The sequence below is a fragment of the Musca autumnalis genome, unplaced genomic scaffold, assembly GCF_047663935.1.
Source record: "Musca autumnalis isolate F117 unplaced genomic scaffold, ASM4766393v1 scaffold_5, whole genome shotgun sequence".
Lineage (NCBI taxonomy): Eukaryota > Metazoa > Arthropoda > Insecta > Diptera > Muscidae > Musca > Musca autumnalis.
The window spans coordinates 16,242,154-16,269,269 of NW_027412088.1; the positions used below are offsets into that span (position 1 = coordinate 16,242,154).

The 27,116-nt window shown below is 34.9% G+C and overlaps 2 protein-coding genes across 10 annotated transcripts in view; one reads left to right on the forward strand and one right to left on the reverse strand.

The window, feature by feature from the left end:
• Galphao (G protein alpha o subunit) overlaps positions 1 to 27,116 on the reverse strand; it is a 184,752-nt gene that overhangs the window by 39,908 nt on the left and 117,728 nt on the right. The gene's annotated exons all lie outside the window — the stretch shown is intronic.
• Cyp49a1 (Cytochrome P450 49a1) overlaps positions 1 to 27,116 on the forward strand; it is a 49,878-nt gene that overhangs the window by 16,778 nt on the left and 5,984 nt on the right. For all 6 annotated transcript variants that reach the window (XM_073991899.1, XM_073991897.1, XM_073991896.1 and 3 more), the window contains exons 5-13: positions 3,579 to 3,744; positions 24,346 to 24,426; positions 24,492 to 24,608; positions 24,817 to 24,893; positions 24,963 to 25,158; positions 25,218 to 25,386; positions 25,544 to 25,716; positions 26,006 to 26,084; positions 26,163 to 26,271. In XM_073991899.1, the coding sequence (XP_073848000.1) occupies positions 3,579 to 3,744; positions 24,346 to 24,426; positions 24,492 to 24,608; positions 24,817 to 24,893; positions 24,963 to 25,158; positions 25,218 to 25,386; positions 25,544 to 25,716; positions 26,006 to 26,084; positions 26,163 to 26,271 (1,167 nt within the window). The remainder of the gene's footprint in view (positions 1 to 3,578; positions 3,745 to 24,345; positions 24,427 to 24,491; positions 24,609 to 24,816; positions 24,894 to 24,962; positions 25,159 to 25,217; positions 25,387 to 25,543; positions 25,717 to 26,005; positions 26,085 to 26,162; positions 26,272 to 27,116) is intronic.

Consider the following 27,116-nt stretch of genomic DNA (forward strand, 5'->3'; position numbering starts at 1 on the left):
ATTCGATAATTGAAAAAATATATATTTTTTAAAAAATCAACGATTTTTGTTTAAATCCACGATTTTTTAAAAAATATATTAAAAATAAAAAATGCACGATTTTTAAAAAAATATATTTAACAAAATCCACAATTTTTAAAAAAATATTTTTTTAAAAAAAGATTATTTAAAAAATATTTTTAAAAATCCACGAGTATTTATTTTTTTTTAATTCACGAGTATATAAAAAATATTTTCAAAACTCCATGAAAATTGAAAAACATATATTTTTAAAAAACTCACTATTATTGGGAAAATTATGTTTTAAAAACACTCACTATTATTGAAAGAAATATATTTTTTTTAAATCCACGATTAATGAAAAAATATAATTAAAAATCCCCGATTATTGAACATAATATATTTTTTTTTAATCCACGACTATTGAAAAAAAACATAAAAAAAATCCAAGAATATTGAAAAAATATTTAAAAATTCACGATTATTTAAAAAAAATATTTTTCAAATATTATTGGAAGAATATTTTTCAACGATTTTTGTAAAATAAATATAATAATTTTAAGAAATATTTTTAAAAACTCACGATTATTAAAAAAATTCACGACTTTGGGAAAAAAATATTCGTAAAAATCCCGATTATTGAAAATCATTTTTTTAAATAGAGAAAAAAATTTTAAAAATGCAATATTTTGAAAAGAATATATTTTTTAAAAAAATCCACGATTTTTGGCCTTCTGTGAAAAGACAAATTGGTCTTTTATGACCAGACATTTGGGTCTTCTAGAAGAAGACCTCGGTTCTTCTAGAAGAAGTTATTCTGATCTTCTATGAGAAGACATTCTGGTTTTCTAGGAGAAGACATCCCGGTCTTCCATGAGAAGACAAATTGGTCTTTTATGACCAGACATTTGGGTCTTCTAGAAGAAGACCTCGGGTCTTCTAGAAGAAGTTATTCTGATCTTCTATGAGAAGACATTCTGGTTTTCTAGGAGAAGACATCCCGGTCTTCCATGAGAAGACAAATTGGTATTTTATGACCAGACATTTGGGTCTTCTAGAAGAAGACCTCGGGTCTTCTAGAAGAAGGCCTCTGGTCTTCTATGAGAAGTTATTATGATCTTCTATAAGAAGACATTCTGGTTTTCTAGGAGAAGACATCCCGGTCTTCCATGAAGAGACATTTTGGACTTCTTTGAGAAGACAGTCTGGTTTTGTATGAGAAAACCTCTTGGTCTTTTATGAGAAGACCTCCCGGTATTCTATGAGAAAACTTCCTGGACATCTATGAGACGATCTCCCGGTCTTCTATGAGAAGACCTCCGGATATTCCTTGAGAAGACCTTCTGTCTTCTAATAGAAGACCTTTTTGTCTCCTATGAGAAGACCTCTTGGACTTCCATGAGAAGACCTACTGGTCTTCTATAAGAAGACTTTTTAGTCTTCTATATGAAGATCTTTGGACTTTTTAATATTCTGCGAAAAGATTTTTCGATGTTCTCAGAGAGGATCTTTAACCTTCTATGAGAAGGTATTTGGTCTTCTATGAGAAGACATTTTGGTCTTCCTTAAAAAGACCTCCTGGTCTTCCTTGAAAAGACCTTCTGTTTTTCCATGAGAAGACCTCCTGGTCTACTTAAGAAGACATTTTAGTTTTATAGGAGAAAATTATTGGGCTTTTTGATATTCTGTGAAAAGATTTCTTGATGTTCTAAGAGAGTATCTTTGGCGTTCTCTAAGAAGATCTCCTGGTCTTTTACGAGAAATATTTTAGGGGCATTTTGGTTTTTTGGAATTAAAAGTTTTTGAATATCTGTTCAATAAGAAGACTTTTTAGTCTTCTATATGAAGATCTTTGGACTTTTTAATATTCTGCGAAAAGATTTTTTGATGTTCTCAGAGAGGATCTTTAACCTTCTATGAGAAGATCTTTGGTCCTCTATGAGAAGACATTTTGGTCTTCCTTAAAAATACCTCCTGGTCTTCCTTGAAAAGACCTTCTGTTTTTCCATGAGAAGACCTCCTGGTGTACTTAAGAAGACATTTTAGTTTTATAGGAGAAAATCATTGGGCTTTTTGATATTCTACGAAAAGATTTCTTGATGTTCTAAGAGTGGATCTTTGGCCTTCTATGGGCAGACCTCCTTGGGTTTCTTCGAGAAATATTTTAGAGGCATTTTGGTCTTTTGGAATTAAAAGTGTTTCAATATATTTTTCTTTAGTACATATTTTTATACCCTCAGCCTTTAGGCTAAGGGGGGTATATACACTTTGATACGATGAAAATGTGCCTTATCGAAATAATGGTTTTAGACCCCAAGTATGTTTGGACGAAATGTGTTTCAGACAATTTGGAGTCGATCTAGCCATGTCCGTCCGTCTGTCTGTCTGTCCTGCTGGCTGGAGCGCACGATAACTCTCGAACGGATGAACCGATTCGGTTCAAATTTTGGCTTTTGTAATATTTTGCCCAAACTTAGTTTAAGTACGAAGATGGTCTATATCGGTCCACTCCTTCCGGTACCTCCCCCATAAAAGTTCGAAAATGTTCGGAAAATTTGTGCGCACGATAACTCTTTAAGGGGGTAACCGATTTGGTTCATACTTTGCCCATCGTGAAATATGTACCAGACTTAGATGAGGTTCCAATATGGACTCAATAGGTCTACTCCTTCGGGTACCTCCCACACAAAATTTCGGCTAAGTGCAGTTTAGGACCTGCTCTCGAATCGCTTTGATTTTTGTTTTAGAAACTTGTATTCACTGCCCCCCATACGACGGTACAAGTTTCATCAGGGGCAAGTCCAAACTTCCTGAGAAAACAGCCTGAAAGTTTCACAAAAGCCCTATGACACCGTGTGAGGTGGTTGGAGCGCAAGATAACTCTCCAACGGATCTGCTGATTGGGTCCAAAATTTGGCCTTAGGAATATTTTGTCCAAGCATAGTTTAAGTTCGAAGATAAGCTATACCGGTCCACTCCTTCAGATACCTCCCCCACAAAATTTCAAAAATGTTCGGAAAAATGTTTGTACGATAACTTTTGAGGGGAGTGGCCGAATTGGTCCATACTTTACACATCTTATTATATCTACCAGATATAGATCAGGTTCAAATATGGACTATGGTTGTCCACTTCATCCAGTACCTCCCAAACAAAATTTCGGATAAGTTCACTTTAAGACCTGCTATCGAATCACTTTTATTTTTGTTGAAGCAACTTGCATTCGCTGCCTCAATTACGGCAGTAAAAGTTTTTTCAGGGGCAAAACCACACTTCTTAAGCAGACAGCCCGATGGGAGTAACACCACCCTATAGCACCATATGTAGTGGCTGGAGATCGACTTCCATAATGGTCAATGTCGATAAATTCCTTTAAGTAATTCCCCCGCAAAACTTCTGCTCTTTAATCTTATCAACATTTTTGTCGGTTCATACGTTCAATATTTTCCTCTAAACACATACGTTTTTTGGGAAAAAATTGTTTCAATATACACAGGCTGAGGGTATATCTCTGTCGGCCAAGCCGACTGATACTTTTTTACTTGTTGTTAATTAATTCATGTTTTTTTTTATTTCAGGCCACTACAAAATAAGTGATTTGGATAAAGTTATGAAAGAGTTACACATCAATTATGGTAAAATTGCCAAGGTGGGTGGACTAATTGGTCATCCAGATTTGCTGTTTGTGTTCGATGGAGATGAAATACGAAATATATTCAAGAAAGAGGAGGCAATGCCGCATAGGTGAGTATTTAAAATAGAATATTTAATATTAAAAAATATATATATGGTAATCAATTAAAAAATAATCCAACGAGTACAAAATTGCATAAAGTTTATTTAATTATGTTTTTAATACAAATATATTCTAGAAAATAAAGATAATTCACAAAAGGAAATTTTCCTTTGGTGTTTCCAGTGTTTGGTTCTTCATAATTCAATTTAATGAAATATTAGCTGCTGCTGCTTTATTTTTTATATTATTTTCCTTGTAATATGTTTAATAACATGTATTTTTAAAATTTCTTTCAATTTTGCTGGTAAGTTTCCAGAAAGAACTACATGAATATGTGTTCATAATTGTGTGCCACTGTGTGTGTGTTTACCTACAATTGTTTATTTAACAAATTAAGTTTTTTTATTTACCAAAAAGATGCCGCGAAATTGCTATTTTGTTTAGTTTCAACACTTTTCGTGAACATAAAGACGTCATAGTGACATCATCATCAACAACATCTTTTGTAAGTTTGTATCCCACCATTCTCTATCCAAGCATTTAAAGTCCTCATGTTTTTGATTAGTGAAAGAAGAAGAAAAATGAATGCCATTGACAATAGTTTTTTTTTCTGCAAAGGCTGAAATTAGATAAAACTACCCATAACACTTTCGCTGATGCAATGCGGCGATATTAAGCCAGATTTCAAGGTCATTAAATGTGGCAAGAGTGTGTGGGTAAAAAGCGTTTTATTTACCGAAAACTATTGACAATAAAAAGCTTTGTGGTGTTATTTTGCACGGTTTTTTGTTGATTTGAAAAGATTCTTGCCGTCAATTCGTATTAAATAATTATTTATTTAAGCAATTAGCAAGTTTTTCTATTCCTAAAAAATGAAAACACACAAACAAATCGTGTTATTTTGACTGCAATTCTTAACTAACTAACGCCATGTTTACATTCGAACATTTTGCCTGGTTAACCTTCTTTATGAGTATTTACTAGACGTATACACAATGCAATTACCAGTTGAAATCCAGTGAATTTATTAGATCCGGTTGTATATAAATGTACTATAACAAGCATACGTTGACGTTACGTTGTTACGTTACGTCACACTACATTGTTTCCTCCCTCGACTGCTGTCATTAAGCAGCCAAGATCGCCCATATACGTTAACGTGACTGCAACAACAACATACGTACTCTTTATTCTCATCTGTCGTGGTTTTGCAAAGGAAAGACACACTCAGAGAGACTAATGCACAAAATATTTTGAGCATCAATGCATTAAGAAAAAAACAAAGAAATTCACATTCAAAGACCCCAACAACAAACACAACAGATAACAAGGGATGTTATGTCTGTTTTTGGTTTCCTTTCCTGATTCCTTAAGCCTCTCCTCTTCCCCATCTCTTTTGATAATCCATGTTTTGGAAAATGTGGTATTTATCTCACCTTTTGTTTTCCATTTTGTTATGTTCAAGGAGATTGACTGAGTAATGATTTTGTGGTTGAGTACATGTATTTGAGAGAGCGACAGGGAAGAAATAGTGAGAGCAATGAAAGGGGAGATTGTTTTTCTTTTTGCATTCATTTGTGAGAAATGACGTCAAATTGATGCCATGTAGAGGCTGTCGCTTTGGAAAATGACAATGAATGTGGATGGACGGATGGATGCCTGCAAATTGTTGCAAAATACCAAAAAAAGACTCATCAATGAATGAATGAATGTGTGGCATTGACAGAAGGCACAAGCCAAAGGACCTGCAATAGGTTGGTTGATATGTGTGGTCGGTCGTCGGTCGGCCATAAACACTTTTAATTACAACATTTAGCCAAAGAGAGATAATTAGAGAGGCAAAAGAAGGGGACAGACACATCAATACTAAAGTGGGCCCAAAAAGAATTTGACATATGGGGATAAGAAGAAAACTAGTTAAAGGTAAAGTGTCAATTCCTAATAGATTTGACAGAGAGTAAAAGGGAGAAAACATCTAAAGTTAATATCATTTGTTTTGATTTGATTTAATCAGCTGTTCTTTGCTAAATATTGATTCTTTGTGTTTGTTTATTAAATAGGTAGTGCAAATTTAGACATACATGACTACCAAGGATTCAAACACATACTATTCGAATATAAATAACATATAATTTTTTATAAAGAAGACAAATAATGAAAGTGCAAAAATATCCCAAAAATAAATAAAAACAAGAAGAAAGTATCACTAAGCTGTGTCGACAGAGATATACCTTCAGCCACGGACCTAAAGAAAAGAAGTAAACACAATAGGTGTGTCTTTTTACGTGATAATTTGTAATAATTATTACGAAATGTTACTAAATGCTGTCTTTTTACACAAAAGTTCAGTAAAAGAGAGCGAAGTGAGAGAACAAGTTTGACAGTTGTTTGCTGAGAAATTGCTAAAAGTTGCTAAAAGAATTTTTCCCAGCAAACTTTAGCAAGTTCGATCAGCTGCTTTTTAATCATCTGCAAATGGTCAGCTGCTCAATGTTTATCTTATTTTTTGTGGGAAAAATACTATAAATATTACGACTCAGGTTTATTTATTGATTATTTTATTAATATATTAATTATTTTCTATTTATTTTGCTTAAAATTGAAGAACTTTTTCATTGCTTTGGAATTATTTTTTCGTTTATGCATTGGCGCCAATGTTTTTGTTTTGGTTATCAGCTGTTATCTTGCTAAAGTTTACTAAATGCTGTCTTTTTACTATTTTCTCTATTTTCGTATCAAAGAGTAAAATCTCTGTTACTCTCTGAAAAGAAGTTACTGAATAATTATTACTGAAAAAGTAAAAAGACACAACTAATAGCTCCGTTCCAGTACTTTTTTAATGGTAAAAGTATCAAAAGAGCAAACTATCGAAAATGAGTTCCACATAAACATTTTTTTCCACATGTACAGAAAAAATGGCGGAAACGTAAAAAAACTGGAACAAATGTCAAAGTCGACATGCTAGTAAATCAGAAGTCCGTAAACATGTTGCACATTTTTGTTCGCCCATATTTATCGTGTAAAAACTTTTTAAAGAGAAATCGATTCAGCGCCATTTTTGTTTAAAGAGAAGTGAAAAATTTTCAATTTTGGAAAAATGTGCAAAAGTGGTTACAAACGTTTTAGTTCTAGAACACAACTAATACTTCTGACGTCTATAGGTTTTTTTCTTGAGTTTTTGGGCTAAATTCTCAGCATGTATGGATTCGCCCCGAAAAAAATTGTAACGTTTCAACTAGGGCCGCATGCGAAACATGTTGCCAAAAATTGTAGAACACTCTCAGAGTCCTTGTACTACACTCTTTTCAAACTTCGTGATGAGGTACCCGAAAAAGTAGTCCGATCAGAGCTCCGATTTGCTCAATTTTACACGCGAGTGAAAAGTACTCGCGAGTGGAAGTACTCGAAGAGTGCGAGTACAAAGTCCGATTTGCTAGTTTTTACACGCGAGTGAAAAATGCCTGTGAGTGGGAGTCATCGGTGTCCAAAATAAATGAGAGAAAATTGATGGGAGAGTAATGTACCTTTGTTAAACAATGGCTGACATGCTCTCATTTGAATTCGTTTTTCTCTGTTGTTACGACAACGTGCAGGCGTTTACATCCCTAGTGGGAGTACTCGAAGAGTACGAGTTTTACAAGAAGTTTACTCTCCACTCTTTTGTCTTATTTGGGAGCACTCGCGAGTACTCTTGGTTTAAAAGTAAGAGTGCTAGTGAAAATTCTCGAAGTAGAGTACGAGTTTGCTCGAAGAGTAAAATCGAGTGAAACAAGTAAAAAAGTATCCGTCAGCTTTGCTGACAGAGAAATACCCTCAGCCTATGTATATTGAAACAGTTTTTTTTCCAAAAAACGTATGTATTTAGGGGGTTTTAAAAATTTTGGATGTATGAACGGACAAAAATGTTGATTAGGATTAAAGATCAAAAGTTTTGCGGAAGAGATACTTAAAGGAATGGATCGACATTGACCATTATGGAAGTGGATCTCCAGGCACTACATATGGTGCCATAGGGGGTTTTTACACCCTTCGGTCTGTTTGCTCAAGAAGTATGGACTTGCCCCTGAAAAAAATTTTACCATCGTAATTGAGGCAGCGAATGCAGAAATCAACGTGATTCGATTGCAGGTCTTAAAGTGAACTTATCCGAAATTTTGTGTGGGAGGTACCGGATGGAGTGGACAAATATAGTCCATATTTGAACCTCATCTATATCTGGTAGATATATTAGGATGTATAACGTATGGACCAGTTCGGCCACTCCCTTCAAGAGTTATCGTGCGCACAATTTTTCCGAACATTTTTGAATTTTTGTGGGGGAGGTACCTGAAGGAGTGAACCGATATGGCTTATCTTCGAACTTAAACTAAGTTTGGACAAAATATTATGAAGGCCAAATTTTGGATCGAATCGGCAGATCCGTTCGAGAGTTATCTTGCGCTCCAACCACCTCACACGGTCTCATAGGGGTTTTTTTGCAACTTCCAGGCTATTTTCTCAGGAAGTATGGACTTGCCCCTGATGAAACATGTACCGTCGTATGGTGGGCTGTGAATACAAGCTGCTAAAACAAAAATCAAAGCGATTATAGAGATGGCCCTAAACTGAATTTTTAAGGATTTTTTTTTTGTGGGAGGTACCCGAAGGACTGGACCGATTGAGTCCATATTGAAACCTTATTTAAGTCTGATACACATTTCACGATGTGCAAACTTTGGACCAAATCGGTTACTCCCTTCAAGAGTTATCGTGCGCACAAATTTTCCGAACATTTTCGAACTTTTGTGGGGGAGGTACCGGAAGGAGTGGACTGATATAACCCATCTTCGTACTTAAACTAAGTTTGGACAAAATATTGCGAAAGTCAAATTTTGGACCAAATCGCTTCATCCGTTCGAGAGTTATCGTGCGCAGCAGCCAGCCAGACAGACGGACGGACATTGCTAAATCGACTCCAAATTGTCTGAAACGGATTTCGTCCAAACATACTTGGGGTCTAAAACCATTTTTTCGATGAGGCACAGTTTGCCCGTATGAAAGTGTATATGGTAATATTCAAAAATGTTTTACAATCGTTGAAGTTGAGGTTCACCATTTAATAAGTCGCGAACTGTCAATACATTTTATACAATATGAATATATTTATATTAATTGAAGAGTTTTAGCCGGGGTCGCATAAAATGAACCATAACAAATAATTTATGTGGAAGCTGTGTTGGTAGTAATATTAAAAAAATGGGTAAAAATGTGTTGAAGTTTACAAGTTTTTTTGTGTTCTTTCTTGATTTCTGGTCAAACCACGGAAAATTCAGACCTGAGCTCAAAAAAAGAATTAAAGAATACCCCTTGGGCAACATGGTTCTAATGTATGACTTTTCGATATATACACTGCATCCCCCTAAAATCGATGCTGACATTTTGAAGTTTTGAAATCTGGGTTTTTTGAAATTTTCTTATAATTGGAGGGCGCAACCAGATAATTACCCAAACTATTTATTGGATTGTAGAACTCGTGATTCCACGTCGTTTGATGTATATCTCATGAGTGTGCTTCATACAGCGCCCTAGTAATAGGAGTCCAAAGTCGAAATTTTGGTGCGTAAATTTTCTTTAAAAACCTATTTTTTGGCTTCAAAATTTACAACTGTGACTCAGGTACCCTTGAACCCAGCGTGATTTTAGTTTTTTTACGCGCCGGATCTAATGAACCCTTCCGCTTTCAAATCTATCCACTAAAACGGCGGTTATAGATACCTTGAAAGTAGGAAATTCTGCAAAATTATATTTTGATGATTCCGCGCATTGAACCGCGATATTCTTTGGTTATTTTTACATAAATGGAATCCTTTATACGCGATTATATTATTTTCCAAAACCGTGTGGCATAAATTACTGAGATTCTGGAGTAATATTTGTATTTGGTATAAAATAAAATTTGGTAGCACATCCGCGGTTCTTGACGAATTTGTTTAAAATTTGTTATAATGACGTATTTTTTATAGGCGGTCACTGAAATCGGATGCGCCTTATAATCTTATGTACATCGCGTAATTTTTACCCATATAAAGGTTTTTTGAACAGTAAGATGCAGCTGACGGCACACTTTGGCCGCTGAATGAAAAGTGGAAAAATCGCTACATATTGATAGAAATGCACTCGCTGTATCTGAAAAGCGCATGCGCCCTTACTGATTTTAACGAATTCGCGAATTATACGTTTTTTAACTTTTATGTTTTTTCTTTGGTTGTAATTTCAATATTACTTTCTATTTCATAATCCTATTGCTTATCAAAGTAAGCAAATAGACTTTCTGGTTTGTCACCGCATTTTCCCTGCAGAAGTTTCAGCGAAGTCCGTCAGTCCTTGCATCGAAATTTAGCGAAATAGTAGAATAACTCCCAAAAATGTTTTTTCTATTTTTCGTATTAAACAAAAAAATATGTATATTTTTGAAATAATATTCCAACAATAAATTTTCGTCTTTTGTTGCTGCTGTAATATGACAGCTATAAATCCTATCATTAAAATTTTGGTCTCATATTTTTCTACGCGTTGTCTAGAATCTGTACGTATTTTTAATTTATTTTTTCCGAGTTTTATTTGGACTCTAAATTAGAATAAATTAAATTTACTCCAAGATTTGTTCAGTATTTCTTGATTTTCCGCGAAAATAGAAATAGATTTAGTAAATATTTAGGCATCTACGGATAGATATTAAATGCTGTTAACGCTTTTTATATAAATTTTTTTATTACATCAAAAATGGAATTTTTAAATATTTGTTCTTTATAAGGGAATAAAACCCCCCATAACTTTGGAGCGCAGCATCCAATTTTGTGAACGCGAACAGATTTGAAACCACGACTTTTTTCTTAATCTATGTTCCAAAAATTGCGGATGTGCTCGCAAAAAATTTTCTAACATTTCTTGCAATGGAATTGCAAAAGAAATTTGAAATTTACCATATACCCTCGTTAGAATAAATGCTGAGGGAAGATTTTTTTGCTGTTTGTGTGTTGTTGCGTGTGTAGTAGCGAACAGGTTTTGATGTTCCTGTGGACTGGATATGGAAAGATCAAGACCAAGGGTGGTCGAAGGTTCAGAAGAGGTTGTTCAGAAGTTCGGAGAGGTTGGTCGGAGGTCCAGAGGAGATTGTTCCGAAGAGGGTGGTCGGAGGTCCAGAGGAGGTTGTTCCGAAGTTCGGAGAGGTTGGTCGGAGGTCCAGAGGAGATTGTTCCGAAGATCGGAGAGGGTGGTCAGAGGTCCAGAGGAGGTTTTTCCGAAGTTCGGAGAGGGTGGTCGGAGGTCCAGAGGAGGTTGTTCCGAAGTTCGGAGTAGTATTTCGGAGCTCTGGGTCCGATATAGTCAATATTCGGACATAATTCGGGGCTGTAAGAAAACATATGATGTAGAACGTTTGGAACAAATCGGTTTCTCGATTCGAGGGCTATCTTACGTACTATCCCATTTAGTTGGTGCCGCACAATGGTTCAGGAATCTATTTTTCTGGCCAAACTCCCAATTATGTCGTCACAGATTGTTAGTTACTATATGGGATTCGATAGTCAGTAAAAATATTGAAACTAAGGAAACTAAAAATTAGGTCAAACTATTAGTAGGTGTGGACGCGCCGTGCTCCTAGAACGGCACTTTTTCGGAGCTTTTGGGCCATTATCTCACGAAGTATGGACTTGCCGCCGAAAAAAATGCGCCTTCGTAACGGGCCCCCAAGAAGAACTTTTTGGAAAAAAAATTCCAAACGAACCGAGATAGGCTGTTAAACTGCACTCTTCCCAAATTTTGTGTTGGTGGTACCTGAATGACAGGACCGATACCTCCTCATACATGACTAGATGAAATAATACGATGTGCAAAGTTTGAACCAATTAGAAACTCTCTGCGAGAGTTATCTTACGGATTTGCCATTTTCAGGGTTTCTTTGGACTTTTATTTAGGCCATTATCTCAGAAAGTATGAATTTGCCCCCCGAAAAAAATTGTACGATCGTAAAGGCGACCGCAAGGGCAATATGTTATCAACAATTTCAGAACGATCCGAGAGGAGATCTTAAACTTCACTTTTTTCCCGAATACCGCGTGGGAGGTACCAGAAGGAGTCGACCGATATAGTTCATATTCGAATCCGATCTATATACACAACCCGATCTATCAACAATTTCAAAAAGATCCGAGAGGAGATCTTATTCTCACCCGATCTATGTACACAGAAAAAAATTCCGGCGATAAAAAAATTTGTCATATTGACGAAATTCGATAAAATTATTTGATCACAAAGTAAAAATACAACTGATAAAATATTTCACATATTGACTTTAGTCAATTATTTATCGATTTTTATACAATTTTTTTCATCAAAAAAATATTTTTTTTCAAGCACAATGTTGAATATTTTGATAAATATTTTTGTCAATATGTGAAATATTTAACCAGTTGTATTTTTCCTTTATGATCAACAAATTTTATCGAATTTCGTTAATATGACATTTTTTTATCGTCGGAAAATCGATACATTTTTTATTGAATCTTTGAATTTTTTTTATCAAATGGCTAAATTTTTTTCTGTGTATATAGCAATGAAGCGGTAAAATTTTCTCATCGATTGGACAATACAAGTTGCCTTTAGGGCAATTTCGTGAAAATTCACCTTTGGCCACATTCAAATTACTGTGGAAACTTTGAGGCCCCAGTGGCACGTGTTAAGGTATTGAGGGTAAGGGGTAAGGCAGGGAAGACTATAGTTTCAGATCTCGCCACAGATCTTCATCAGTTCCTTTGTTTCTTGTTTTTCAACAAGAAACTTTTTAAACAAGGTAATTGATGAAGATCTGTGCCGAGATATAAAACTATAGTCTTCCCTGCCTTACCCCATGGTAAACATCGACAATTTTTTTCCACCAATAAATTAAAGTTGTTTTAATAAAATATTAAAACAACGACCATGGGATTAAGCCTGACTATTTTGAAAAACAAAATAGAAGTCGTCGTCCCAAATAAAAAAACGCCAACCCTCCTGGTATTGACAATCTTCAAATCGAACAAAAATAAAAACTTTTGGAGGGTGCCGCAAAAAAAAAAATCCGACATCGATTTTTTAAAACTACCCTAGTGCGAAATTTTTTTAACTTTCGTGGGGGATGTACCGGAAGGGGTGGACCGATATGGCCTATCTTCGAACTTAAATTAAGTTTGGACAACATATTACGAATGCAACATTTTGGATGCAATCGGTTGCTTCGTTCTAGAGTTATCGTGAGCACCAGTCAGCCGAGCAGACTGGCGCGCGGACGGACATTGATCAATCGACTCCAAATTGTCTGAAACAGATTTCATCCAAACCTACTTGGGGTCCAACAAAGCCACTATTTCGATGTGGCACATTTTTGTTCGTATCAGTGCATATACCCTCTTTAGCCTAAAGGCATAAAGTATATAAAAATGCCAACAAAAGTGCAGAAATAGCAATACGTCAAAAATAAATAAAAAATATGTGCAAAACACCGCAATATGAGTATCGCTGAGTGCAAAACATACAGACGAAACCAAATGCCTAACCCAGCACTTAAAAACTCAAACATAAGTCAAGCTTTAAAAGTTGATTGTTTATTTTCAAATGCTTCTTTTGTTTGCGTGTCGGCATAACAAAAAAAAAAAAAAAAAAAAAAAAAAAAAGCAAACAAACAAAAAAAAACGTCACATCGTTAAGGTGACAAAAAATGCTAATCTTGATGGACATTTACATAGCTGCCACACCAAAACAAAAAAACAAAAGATTCGAAAAAACAGTTTATGGTCCATTCGGTCCATTCATAACAACAACTATGGGCTTGTTTAACTATGTGAGAAAAATCTTACAATAAAAAACCTATACAATTTCACATTCAAAACAATTTTATGATCAATTTTGAATTTGAATTAAAATCTAAAAAAATAAGACATTTTGTCGCCCTAAAAGTTGTCTCTTGGAATTTAATTAATGGAAATTTTCTCGAACTGGTGACCATGACTCAAACACGACTGTTTGTGTGGGAATGCAGTTCAGGGCGGCATTATTTTTTTTTTTTGTTACCGAAGAAGAAGTTGTTCTATAAAACAAGTTAAAACCCAAACAAAAACTGGATCAATGAACTACAAAACTGGCAGTCATCATAATAATAAAATAGATTTACAAAACTGTTACTACAACAACAAAAAAATGTTGATTTACAAAAGATTACGAAAGGTTTGGTTAGTAGTGGCACAAGTCTAAACAAATGGAAATATTTAAGTCAAATTAATAAGGTAGTATCATCAACAATTTGAATAAATTACATATTTCAAAAATGTTCTTTATGTTGTTGGGGAAATTACAACAATACAATTTTACTTCAATGGGGTTTGACATAGTCAATCAGCTAACTTGATATCAGTAATTTCGAAATATTCATTGTTGTTGTTAAGAATGTGAAATATTTGAATATTGAGTTGACATTGAAGTTCAAATAAGAATTTGCTGGTGACACCAGCCAAGTGCCTTAATAAAGTCACTCAGCCAGTCAATCATTCTTTCCTTCATCCATTTATGATTGGCGCCAGCCAGCTGTTCTTTTTTCCCCCCCTCCTGTGGTGCAGGTGACATAGCGTGCCTTTTATTGTTCTTTTGAAATATAAGTTTATCACGTCAATCGTTTTATGTTTTAATAATGTCAGTTTGTCACTGAAACTTTTGGGGTTATCATGAACGGCAATTCCCCGGGAATTTTTTCACTTTCTCCCTTAAGTTGCAACGGTGGAAAAACAAAACTCACGGGGAAATTTCATTCATGATAACCCCCTTTATGATTTATGTATGTAAAATTCGATTGCACAGTGTTTTTGAAAAATGTGTAAAATGACAAGAAGGCAAAAGGGAGGCTGTCTTGTCTGGCTGGCTGTTACGCACGATAACTCTTAAACGGATCAACCGATTTGGTTAAAAATTTCGGTATCGTAATACTTTTTCCAAACTTAGTTCAAGTGTTAAGACGGCGGATTTTTTTCGGGGGAAAGTATATCCGGAAATAATGGCCCAAAGCTGAAAAAAGCCTGCCGGCACCAACTAAACCGGTTAGTACATAACCCTCGAAGAGAGAAACCGATTTGGTTTAAACGTTGTACATCGTATTATTTCTTACAGATGCGCAGGTATCTGCCACACAAAGTTTAGAAAGAGAACAGTTTAATGACTCGCCTGGGATTGTTGCCTCAACATAGCAAAATGTTGCCACAACATTGAAAAATTTTCTCCCAACATTGAGAAAGGTTGCCTCAAGGTTCAAACATTTGTTCTCAACATTGAAAATTGAGGTAAGTTTCCTCAAATGTAAAAAATGTTGGGTCATGCTTCCGCAATATTGACAAATGTTGTCTCAACATTGAATAATGTTGCCTCAAGGTCAAAAAATGTTGCTTCAACATTGAAATATGTTGCCTCAACATTGAATAATACTGCCTCAACATTGTAAAATTTGGTCCCAACATTGAAAATGACGAGGGAAGTTGCCTCAAATTGCAAAAATGTTGGCTCATGTTTCTGCAACTTTGAAAAATTTTTTCTCAACAACGAAAAATTCTACATCAACATTGAAAATGTTGCCTCAACATTGAAAAATGTTGCCACAACGTTTAAAAATGTTGCCTCAACATTGGAAAATGTTGCCTCAACATTGGAAAATGTTGTCCCAACATTGAAAAATGTCGAAGTAACTTAGCCTTACGTTGCAAAATTTTTGGGTCATGTTTCCGCAAATTTAAAAATATTTTGCCTCAAAATTAAAAAAATGTCTCAACATTGAGAAGGTCGATACAAGTTGCATCAACATTAGAAAATGTTGGGTCATGTTTCTGCAACATTGAAAAATGCTACGTGAACATTGAAAAATTCGAGATGCCAACGTTGATAAAAGTTGTCTCAACATTGAAAATGCTGCATCAACATTGAAGTAAGTTGAGACAAGTTTCCACAACATTGACATATGTTGCATCAACATTTAAAAATGTTAGGTGATGTTGCCCCAACATTGAAAAAATGTTGGGTCATGCTTCCACAACATTGAGAAATGCTGCATCATCATTGAAATGGAGACAAGTTGCATCAACATTGAAAAAATGTTGGGTCATGTTTCCGCAACATTGAAAAATATTGCATCAACTTTGAAAATGTAGAGACAAGTTGCCTCAAAATTGAAAAAAATGTTGTCATTTTTCCGCAACGTTGACAAATGCTGCATCAACATTGAAAATGTGGGGACAAGTAGCACCAACATTTAAAAGTATTGTCCCAACATCGAAAAAGGTTGGCTCAACATTGAAAATGTTGGGTTACGTTTCGTCAACATCGAAAAAGTCGAGAAAAGTTGCCTTAAAATTAAAAAAAGGTTGGGTCATGCTTCCGCAACATTGAGAAGTGCTGCATCATCATTGAAAATGTGGAGACAAGTTGCATCCAACATAGAAAAATGTTGGGTAATGTTTCCGCAATATTGAAAAATGCTTCACCAACATTGAAAAATTTTGGGTAATGTTTCCGCAACATGGATCTATTTTGCCTCATAGTTGAACAAATTGAGTGAAGTTTGATAATCTTTGAAAAATGTTGCGTTATTTTTCCTCAATATTTAAAAATGCTGCATCAACATTGAAAAATGTTGCGTCATGTTTCCGCAACATTGGAAAAATGTTGCCTCGGCATTGAAAAATGTTGCCACAACATTGAAAAATGTTGCCTTAGCATTGAAAAACTTGGATTAAGTTGGATCAAGGTTGAAAAATATTGCCACAACATTGAAAAATGTTGCAACAACATGGAAAGAGTTGAGTCAGGTTGGCTCAACATTGAAAATTGTTCGATAAATTTTCCGTAACATTAAAAAAGTTGAAAAAAGTTACATTTTGGGTCTTGTTTTCTCAGCATTGAAAAATGTTGCCACAACATTGAAAAATTTTACCTCATTATTGAAAAACTTGAGTTAAATTAGATCAACATTGAAAAATGTTGCCTCAACATTCTAAAAAGGCTATATCAAAATTGAAAGAGTTTAGTCAGGTTAGCTCAACATTGAAAAATGTTCGATCATTTTTCCGCAACATTGCAAAATGCCGTTGCATTTTGGGCCATGTTTCATCAGCATTGAACAATTTTTAATCAAGTTGTACCAACGCTGAAGAATGCTGCATCATCACTGAAAAGCCGAGTCAAGTTGGGTCAACTTTAAAAAAAGGGAAACATTGAAGATTTTATGGGTCTTATTTGACTTACTAAATGTTGCTAAAACTTTTTGTTCAGCAAAGTTTAGCAACTTTACTAAATTTCTCGTTGGAGTAAGCTCGACTCCAATTACCGAAGATTTTTTGCAAGTGAAAAAGGAAAGCCGAAGATTTAATCCCACACAAACACCATTATCCGACTGGTTTCGCTGTTGGTAGCAGCTCATCAGACATATCGGCTGTGGAGTGGCTTTTCTGTCATTGAAATGTTTATTTCTCAAATGCAAGTTGGTTTTTACAGTGATGAGTTTTTTTTTCTTGTTCAACCTGTATGGCTTTTTGCGCAGTCTTCTGAAGTTATGAGTTTGGCTCTGAACGCGAACACGCCAAATGTTCAATTATGAAACATTTGTAATGGTTATTACACATTACTGAGTATACAGACACACATTAGTATTGTATCAACATCGAAAAATGCTAAAACAAATTATCTCAAGATTGAAAAACGTTTGGTCATGTTTTCTCAATATTGAAAAATGTATGGAAAGGCCCACATATTTAGCATCGATTTAAAGCAATATTTTTCCTCTTATGACATGAAACATTTCAATTTCAACTGAAATATCCCCTGACTCCATCTGTGTGCACTCCACCAAATTATCGAATTAAAAAAATTACCTTGCCGCAAAACAAATGAAAATCACCATGAATCACAATGCAAATTAGCACAAAATACCGTTACGAAAATTGGTTTTCAAAATGCCAATAACGGTGATTACATTCATTTGCAAGCCATACTTTTTTTCTGGCCCTTTCTCTTTATCCCCTGGAGACTTCATCATATCTATCTCATTATGATAAAGTTTTTCTGATGTATTTGTCGTTCAATATTTGCTTGGCTAGCAATTAAAAAATTAAGGTCAGTTCATTATAAAAAAAAAAAACAGCAAACATTATTTTTATGTTTTTTATTCTTTATTTTCTCTCTCGGTCATTCGGTGGTTAATTTGACAAGAATTATCGTCTGTGGCAGCAGGGGATTACGAGCAAACAAAAAGCCATGCAGACATTTGCTAATATAAATTGGCAACAATTTAGCAGCTAATTTTGTCATCATCATTAATGTGGTCATTATTTTATAGAACACAAATCTTTCACCCCCAAATGCCCCCTTTTTATACTGAAATATTTCTAAATTTTATTTTTTCTTGCAAAAAAGATGTGTTGGGGAACCCCACCATAATTTTTGCTCTTGTGTGTGTGTGTGTGCGTGTGAATGACAAATGTCATAAACGTATGGCTGGCGACACATTCATTCAATGATGACGACGACGAACGACATTTGTCAATGAATGAATGCGACAAATGGTTGATAATAAAAATAACAACAACCATAATTTCGTATATTTAATAGATTTGTTTAATAATCCCCACGAAAAGCAACAAAAAAAACACAATTTCTTTATAAAGAAAAAAGAAACAGAAATTCATTCACTCAAAATATTTGCGTGCAGACATAGTGGCGCCCAACTGTGGTATCAAATCCGCTAAAAATAAAATTATGATTTAAAGGAAATGAAACAAATTTTGCAGCGGGGGTTTTATGTAAAAAATAACGCTTGTTTAAGGGGTATACTTGTTTGAAGTAGTTGAAGGTGCTTATATGCAGAGTATTAAAAAAAAAAAAAAAAAAAAAAATATCCCATAAGCAATTTTTTACCTTTGTACTTTACAAAATGTAGGGTTTAAAAAAAAGGAAAATTGAAAAAAAAAAAATAATAATTATAATAATAATTATTATAATAATAAAAATAACGAAATAAGGCTTAGAGGTTTGAAAATTTAATGTTAATGATCTGATTAAGAAATCCTTTCGAATCGTTTAAGAAGGGACAGTAAAATCCCGTTGATGTTGAGAAATTGGATATCTTAAAAATTTGGATATATCTATTTTGGTTCATGTCTTAACATTGACAAATGTTGCCCTAACAACGAAAAATGTGGCGCCATATTTCCGTAACATTGAAAAGTACTGCATCAAAATTGAAAGTAAAATAGGTCAAGTTGTCTTAAATTAAATTTTTTTTTACTATGTCTTCTCAAAGTTGAAAAAGTTGAGTTTAATTGAGGTACGTTTACGCAACATTGGTAAATGTTGCCTCAACTTTGAAAAATATTGCATCATTATTGAAAAGTTTAAAGCAAGTTGTCTCAATATTAAAACCACATTTGGACCATCTTTCCTCAACATTAAATTATTGGCAAAATACTGCATCAACATTGAAAAGTTGACCCATGTTGTCTCCACATTAAAAAAACGTTGGTCTATTTTCTCATGAAAAAATGCTGCATCAACATTAAAAAAGTCGAATTAATTTGTCTCAAGACTGAAAAAGGTTGGGCCATGGTTCTTTAAGATTTAAATAAGATTGGCATCAGCCAACTTAAAATAACAAAATGTTAAGTCATGTTTCCGCAACATTGGCAAATGTTGCTTCAACATTGAAAAAATATGAGTCAAGTTGTCCCAACTATAAAAAAAAGTTGGATCGTGTTGTCTCAACATTGGCAAATGTTACCCCAACATTGAAAAGGTTGAGTCAGGTTGTCTCAACATCAGAGGTGTTGGGCTGTGTTTTCTCAACATTAAAAAAAGTTGAATCCAGTTAGGCAATGTTGGCTCAACATTGTAAAATGTTTGGTCATGTTTCCGCAACGTAGGCAAATGTTGCCACAACATCGAAAAAATGTTGCCTCAACATTGACAAATGTTGCCTCAACATTGACAAATGTTGCCTCAACATTGACAAATGTTGCCTCAACATTGAAAAATGCTGCATCCACATTTGAATTGTCGAATCATGTTGTTTTAAGACTTAAAAAGGTTGGGCCATGCTTCTTGAACATTTAACAAGTAAGAAAAGCGTTAAGTTCGGCCGGGGCGAACTTTTTATACCCTCCACCACAAATTTCAGCCATTTCGGTGGATTAATGTGACCACAACCTTCAAAAACCCGAAATCCGGAAGGTACCGTTCTATGGGGGCTATATGATGGCGTTGACCTATACCTAAACATTTCTGGGGGAAAGTTTTATAAGCCTAAAGAAGACTAAATACCAAATTTCAGCCATCTCGGTGTGATAATGAGGCTAAAACCTTCAAAATATCGAAAATCGGGAGATATCGTATTATGGGGGTTATATCAACACGTGGACCTATATAAAAATTTTATGGTAGAAATGTTTCTTATGCTCTGGAAACACAAATACAAAGTTACAAGCGATTCTTTGGTGAAATGGGTCAGATACATTCAAAATATACTAAAATGACGCGTACTTTATAAGGGGCCTTATGTGGGGGCTATACCAAAACGTGGACCTTTATAACCCAACTTTGGTAGGAATGTTTTCTGGCCTCTGAAGACACAAAGTACCAAATTACAACCAATTCCGCGGTCAAATTCGTCTAATACGTTCAAAATATATTAAAATGACGCGTACTTTATATGGTGCCTTATATGGGGACTATACCAAAACGTGGACCTATATAACCCAACTTTGGTAGGAATGTTTTTTGGCCTCTGGAGACACAAAGTACCAAGTTACAACCAATTCGATGGTCAAATGGGTCAAATACATTCAAAATATACTAAAATGACGCGTACTTTATACGGGGCCTTATATGGGGGCTATACCAAAACGTGGACCTATATAACCCAACTTTGGTAGGAATGTTTTTTGGCTTCTGGAGACACAAAGTACCAAATTACAACCAATTCGGTGGTAAAATGGGACAAATATCTTAAAAATTCCTTAAAACGACGACGCGTCACGCGTCATTTTGTATGGGGGCTATACGAAAGCGTAGACCTAAATAGCCCGCTTTCAATACCAAAAGTCCTACGTACATATAATATATTTTCCCAAAGTTTCATCAACCTACGTCAATCCGTTCGGACGCTAGAGTGATTTCCACAGACGGACAGACGGACACACGGACGGACATGGCTATATCGATGTAGAATTGCACGCTGATCAAGAATATATATACTTTGTGGGGTCTACAATGATTATTTCGAGTAGTTACAAACGTAGTGACAAACTTAATATACCCCCATCCTATGGTGGAGGGTATAAAAAAGGTGAAATCAGCCAAGGCAATATTAAAAAATGTTTTGCGTGTTTCCCCAATATTAGCAAAAAACGGTCGGGTCATGTTACTTAACTCAAGTTTTTCAATAATGAGGCAACATTTTTCAATGCTTATGTTGAGCCAACCTGACTCAAATCTTTAAATGTTTTTGTAGTATTTTTCAATGTTGAGGCAACATTTGTCAATGTTGAGGCAACATTTTTTCACAGGCCAATTTCTATACTGCTAAAATATTTCTAAAATTTGTTTTTTTTTTTATTGCAAAAAAGATGTGTTGGGGAACCCCACCATAATTTTTGCTCTTGTGTGTGTGTGTGAATGACAAATGTCATAAACGTATGGCAAATGACAAATGTCATACATGTTTTTGTAGTATTTTTCAATGTTGAGGCAATATTCGTCAATGTTGCGAAAAAAACATTTTTCAATGTTGTGGCAACATTTTTCAATGCTGAGGCAAAATTTTTTCAATGTTGCGGAAACATAACGCAGCATTTTTGAATGTTTTAAATGTTGGCGAAAATAACGCAACATTTTTCAATGTTGAGACAATATTTTTCAATGTTGGTGCTACTTGTCCCCACATTTTCAATGTTGCATTTTTTCAATTTTGGGGCAACTTGTCTCATTACATTTTCAAAGTTGATGCAATATTTTTCAACGTTGCGGAAACATGACCCATTTTTTCAACTTTGACCCAACTTTCTTCGACTTATTTTTTGTTGATGCAGCATTTTTCAATGTTGGACGCAACTTGTCTCCACATTTTCAATGATGATGCAGCATTTCTCAATGTTGCGAACGTTTTTCAATGTTGGATGCAACTTGTATCCACATTTTCAATGATGATGCAGCATTTCTCAATGTTGCGAACTCATGGCCCAATATTTTTCAATGTTGAATGCAACCTGTCTCTCCATTATCAATGATGTTGCAGCATTTCTCAATGTTGTGGAAACATGACCCAAAATTTTTTCAATGTTTAATCAATATTGATGCAACATGCATCAATATTGATGCAACATGTGTCAATGTTGTGGAAACTTCTCTCAACTTTATTCAATGTTGATGCAGCATTTTCAATGTTGACACAACTTTTATCAACGTTGGCTTATCTTGACTTTTTCAATGTTGATGTAGCATTTTTCAATGTTGCAGAAACATGACCCAAAATTTTTTAATGTTGATGCAACTTGTCTCGACCTTTTCAATGTTGAGACAAATTTTTAATTTTGAGGCAACATTTTTTAATGTTACGGAAACATGATCCAAATTTTTGCAAAGTAAGGAGAAGTTGCCTCGAAATTTTTTAATATTGGGACAAATTGTTTCAATGTTGAGGCAAAATTTTTTAACGTTGAGACAGCATTTTTCGATGTTAAGACAGAATTTTTCAATGTTGCGGAAACATGATCTAAAATTTTTGCAATTTGAGGCAACTTCCCTTGACATTTTTCAATGTAAGGACCAAATTTTACAATGTTGTGCCAGCATTTTTCAATATTGAGGCAACATTTTTCTATGTTGAAGCAACGTTTTTTAACTTTGAAGCAACATTTTTCAACGTTGGGACAAAATTGTTCAATGTTGCGGAAGCATGACGCAGCATTTTTTGCAATTTGAGGAAACTGGCCTCGACATTTTTCAATATTGGGACTAATTTTTTCAGTCTTGAGGCAACATTTCTCAATGCTGAGACAAAATTTTGTAATGCTGTGGCAACATTTTTCAATGTTGAGACAATATTGTTCAATGTTTTGGCAGCATTTTTCAATGTTGCGGAATCATGAACCAACATTTTTCTATGTTGATGCATCATGTATCGACTTTTTCCAATGTTGATGTAGAATTTTTCGTTATTGAGAAAACAATTTTCAATGTTGCGGAAACATGATCCAACATTTTTGCAATCTGATGTAACTTCCCTCGACATTTTTTAATGTTGGGACCAAATTTTTCAATGTTGAGGCTACATTTTTCAATGTTGAACCTTGAGGCAACATTTTCAATGTTGCGGAAACAACACCCAACATTTTTGCAATTTGAGGAAACTTTTTAAATGTTGAGGAAACATTTCGCAATGTTGCGGAAATATGAACCCACATTTTTGCAATCTGAGGCCACTCCCCTCGACATTTTTCAATGTTGATACCAAATTTTTCAATGTTGAGGCAGAATTTTTCAATGTTGACGCAAAATTGTTCAATGTCGAGGAAACATTTTTAACCTTGAGACAACATTTTTTAATGCTGAGGTAAAAATTTTCAATGTTGCGGAAACAAGATCCAAAATTTTTCCAATTTGAGAAATCTTGCTGCGAAATTTTTCAATGTTGAGACAACATTTCTCAAGGTTGAAGCAATATTTTTTAACCTTGGAGCAACATTTTTCAATGTTGAGACCAAATTGTTCAATGTTGCGGAAGCATGACTCAGCATTTTTGAAATTTGAAGAAACTTGGCTCGACATTTTTTAATATTAGGACCAATTTTTTCAATCTGGAGGCAACATTTCTCAATGTTGAGACAAAATTTTTTAATGTTGTGGCAACATTTTTCAATGTTGAGAGAAAATAGTTCAATGTTATGGCAACATTTTTCAATGTTGCGGAAACATGAACCAACATTTTTGCAATCTGAGGCAACTCCCCTTGACATTTTTCAATGTTGGTACCAAATTTTTCAATTTTGAGGCAACATTTTTCAATGTTGAGACCAAATTGTTTAATGTTGCGGAAACATGAATCAGCATTTTTGCAATTTGAGGAAACTTGGCTCAACATTTTTCAATATTGGGACCAATTTTTTCAATCTTGAGGCAACATTTCTCAATGTTGAGACAAAATTTTTTAATGTTGTGGAAACATTTTTCAATGTTGAGAGAAAATAGTTCAATCTTATGGCAACATTTTTCAATGTTGCGAAACATGACATGGAACAAAATTGTTAAATGATGATGCAAAATTTTTTAATGTTGCGGAAACATAAACCAACATTTTTCTATGTGGATGCAACATGTCTCGATGTAGAATGTAGAATTTTTCGTTATTGAGACAATATTTTTCAATGTTGCGGAAACAGGATCCAACAGTTTTGCAATCTGATGAAACTTCCCTCGACATTTTTCAATGTTGGGACCAAATTTTTCAATGTTGAAGCAACATTTTTCAATTTTGATGCTAATTAATAAAATTTTTCTTGCAATATCTTTTGCAGACCTTCAATGCCCTCCCTGCGAAGATATAAAGGTGTGCTGAGGAAGGACTTTTTCGGAGATGTTGCTGGGTTAATTGGAGTGTAAGTATGCGGAAGAAATTTGCAATAATTTTTACTAATAATTTCCCGTTTTTCCAACTATATAGGCATGGAAAAAGTTGGGAATCTTTCCGGCAAGAGGTGCAACAGATATTACTGCAACCACAAACAGCGCGAAAATATATACCACCACTAAATGATATTGCCAGTGAATTTATGGTGAGGTAAGTTAAATATTGAAGGGAGACAGAATAATAATTGGGGAAGAAAGTCGGTCTATCTACCTTTTTTCTTGAACTTAACTGCAGTAAATCTTGAAACATAAAAAACTGGTCTATTTCTCCATCAAATACCGTAATTTTTGTGCAATCTTACCCAATGTAATAACCCCTCAGAAAAAATGCTCTTAATTTGTATTCATTTTCTTTCCAGAATACATGAAATGCGTGATGAAAATAATGAATTACCGGGTAATTTCCTGCACGAACTCTACAAATGGGCATTGGAATGTAAGTTCAAAGTGGAAACAATGGAAAATAGCTCTGCCAAAATAAAGAAAAATATATTTTTCATTACAGCTGTTGGACGCGTTGCCCTGGATACCCGCTTGGGATGTTTGGCACCCAATGGCAATGAAGAATCTCAGAAAATTATCAACTGCATCAATACATTCTTTTGGGCTGTCCCTGAACTGGAGTTAAGAATGCCGCTATGGAGATTCTATCCCACCAAGGCCTATAGAAGTTTCATAAAAGCCTTGGATGATTTTACAGAGTAAATTTTGAGAAAAATAAACCCTTACATTTTTATAACTTCCCAACCCATCTTTCTAGAATCTGCATGAAAAACATTAGCCGCACCATGGATGCCGCCGATTCGTGCACAAATTTAAACAGAGCGGAAGCTGATATCAGCATTGTGGAGAGAATTGTACGCAAAACTGGCAATCGTAAATTAGCTGCTGTTTTGGCCTTGGATCTCTTCTTAGTGGGTGTAGACACGGTAGGTAGAGCAGCAGCAACAACATGAAAATGCCAACGAAAAAAAGAAACGGCAACAACAAAAATCATTTCAATTAATTAAAAGCTTTCAATTTAATGTTTTATTTGAGAACTGTTCATGAATGTATGTGTCGTCGGTGTGTTTGGTTTGCTTTCAGACTTCTGTGGCGGTTTCCTCAACCATTTATCAATTGGCCAAAAATCCCCAAAAGCAACAAAAACTTTTCGAGGAATTACAAAAAGTCTTTCCCAGTTCACATGAAGCGGAAATTAATCAAAATGTCCTTGAGCAGATACCATATTTAAGGGCATGTGTCAAGGAAACTTTAAGGTAAGTGGCTGCTAATGGTGAGAACGAACATGTTAGCTATAAAATATGCGATGGAAAGAAGCAAAAACAGATGCTAGATAAAACAAACATCTAAATGATTTCCTGGAAGGAAATAGAGTTGTAGGATATAGGAAAAATACACAATTATGAATTTTTCCGCAGAAAGCTTTCAAGTTTGAAAAAACAAGAATCTAAGAAGAATTAAAAGGAAAAAATGTTATAAATATGCTTTATTGAGAATAACCCACGTTGAATTAAAAAAAAACTTCTCTTTCTTTTGAAATTTCAGAATGTATCCCGTTGTCATTGCCAATGGCCGCAGCCTACAATCGGATGCCATTATCAATGGCTATCACATACCAAAGGGTGTAAGTTTTCTAATTTCGATTTGAATCCAAATGAAAGAAGAGGATTTGTTTCCAAATGTTGTTTTTTTTTATTTACAGACAAATGTTATTTTCCCCCATTTGGTTGTATCGAATGACCCAGCATATTTCCCAGAACCAAAAGCATTTCAACCGGAACGTTGGCTTAAACAAAATGAAACAAATCAAAGTAAGTAACGAACGTCAACAACAACAAGTAACGTCGGCTATGGTAACGAATGATTGCTTGCGGGGGCAATGTACGAGCAGTGGGACCAAGAAAACCTACACTAAAATGCGGAAAAAAGATGTAACCATTATATGTTACATTTATTTAAGAAGATTGAACAGTGTTTTTCTACTGTCTTCTCTATTCTTCTTATGGTAATCCCTATGAAGAACTGTGGTCATCCCAATGAAGACTTAAGATTTTCTCAATGCAGACCTGTGGTCTTCCTTATGCCAACCTATGGTCTTCATAATAAAGACAGTCGTCTTTAGTATGAAGACCCACGGTCTTTATAATGAAGACCTCTGGTCATCACTATGAAGACCCGTGGTCTTCCCTATGAACACCTGTGGTCTTCACTATGAAGGCCGGTGGTTTTCTTTATGAAATCCTGTGGTCTTCACTATGAAGACCTGTGCTCATCACTATAAAGACCTGTTGTATTCACTATGAAGACCTGTGGTCTTCACTATGAAGACCTGTGGTCTTCACTATGAAGACCTGTGGTCTTCACTATGAAGACCTGTGGTCTTCACTATGAAGACCTGTGGTCTTCACTATGAAGACCTGTGGTCTTCACTATGAAGACCTGTGGTCTTCACTATGAAGACCTGTGGTCTTCTCTTTGAAGTCCTGTGGTCTTTTCTTTGAAGACCTGTGGTCTTCTCTTTGAAGACCTGTGGTCTTCTCTTTGAAGACCTGTGGTCTTCTCTTTGAAGACCTGCGGTTTCACTATGAAGACCTGTGGTTTTCTTTATGAAGACCTGTGGTCTTCACTATGAAGACATGTGGTCTTCTCTATGAAG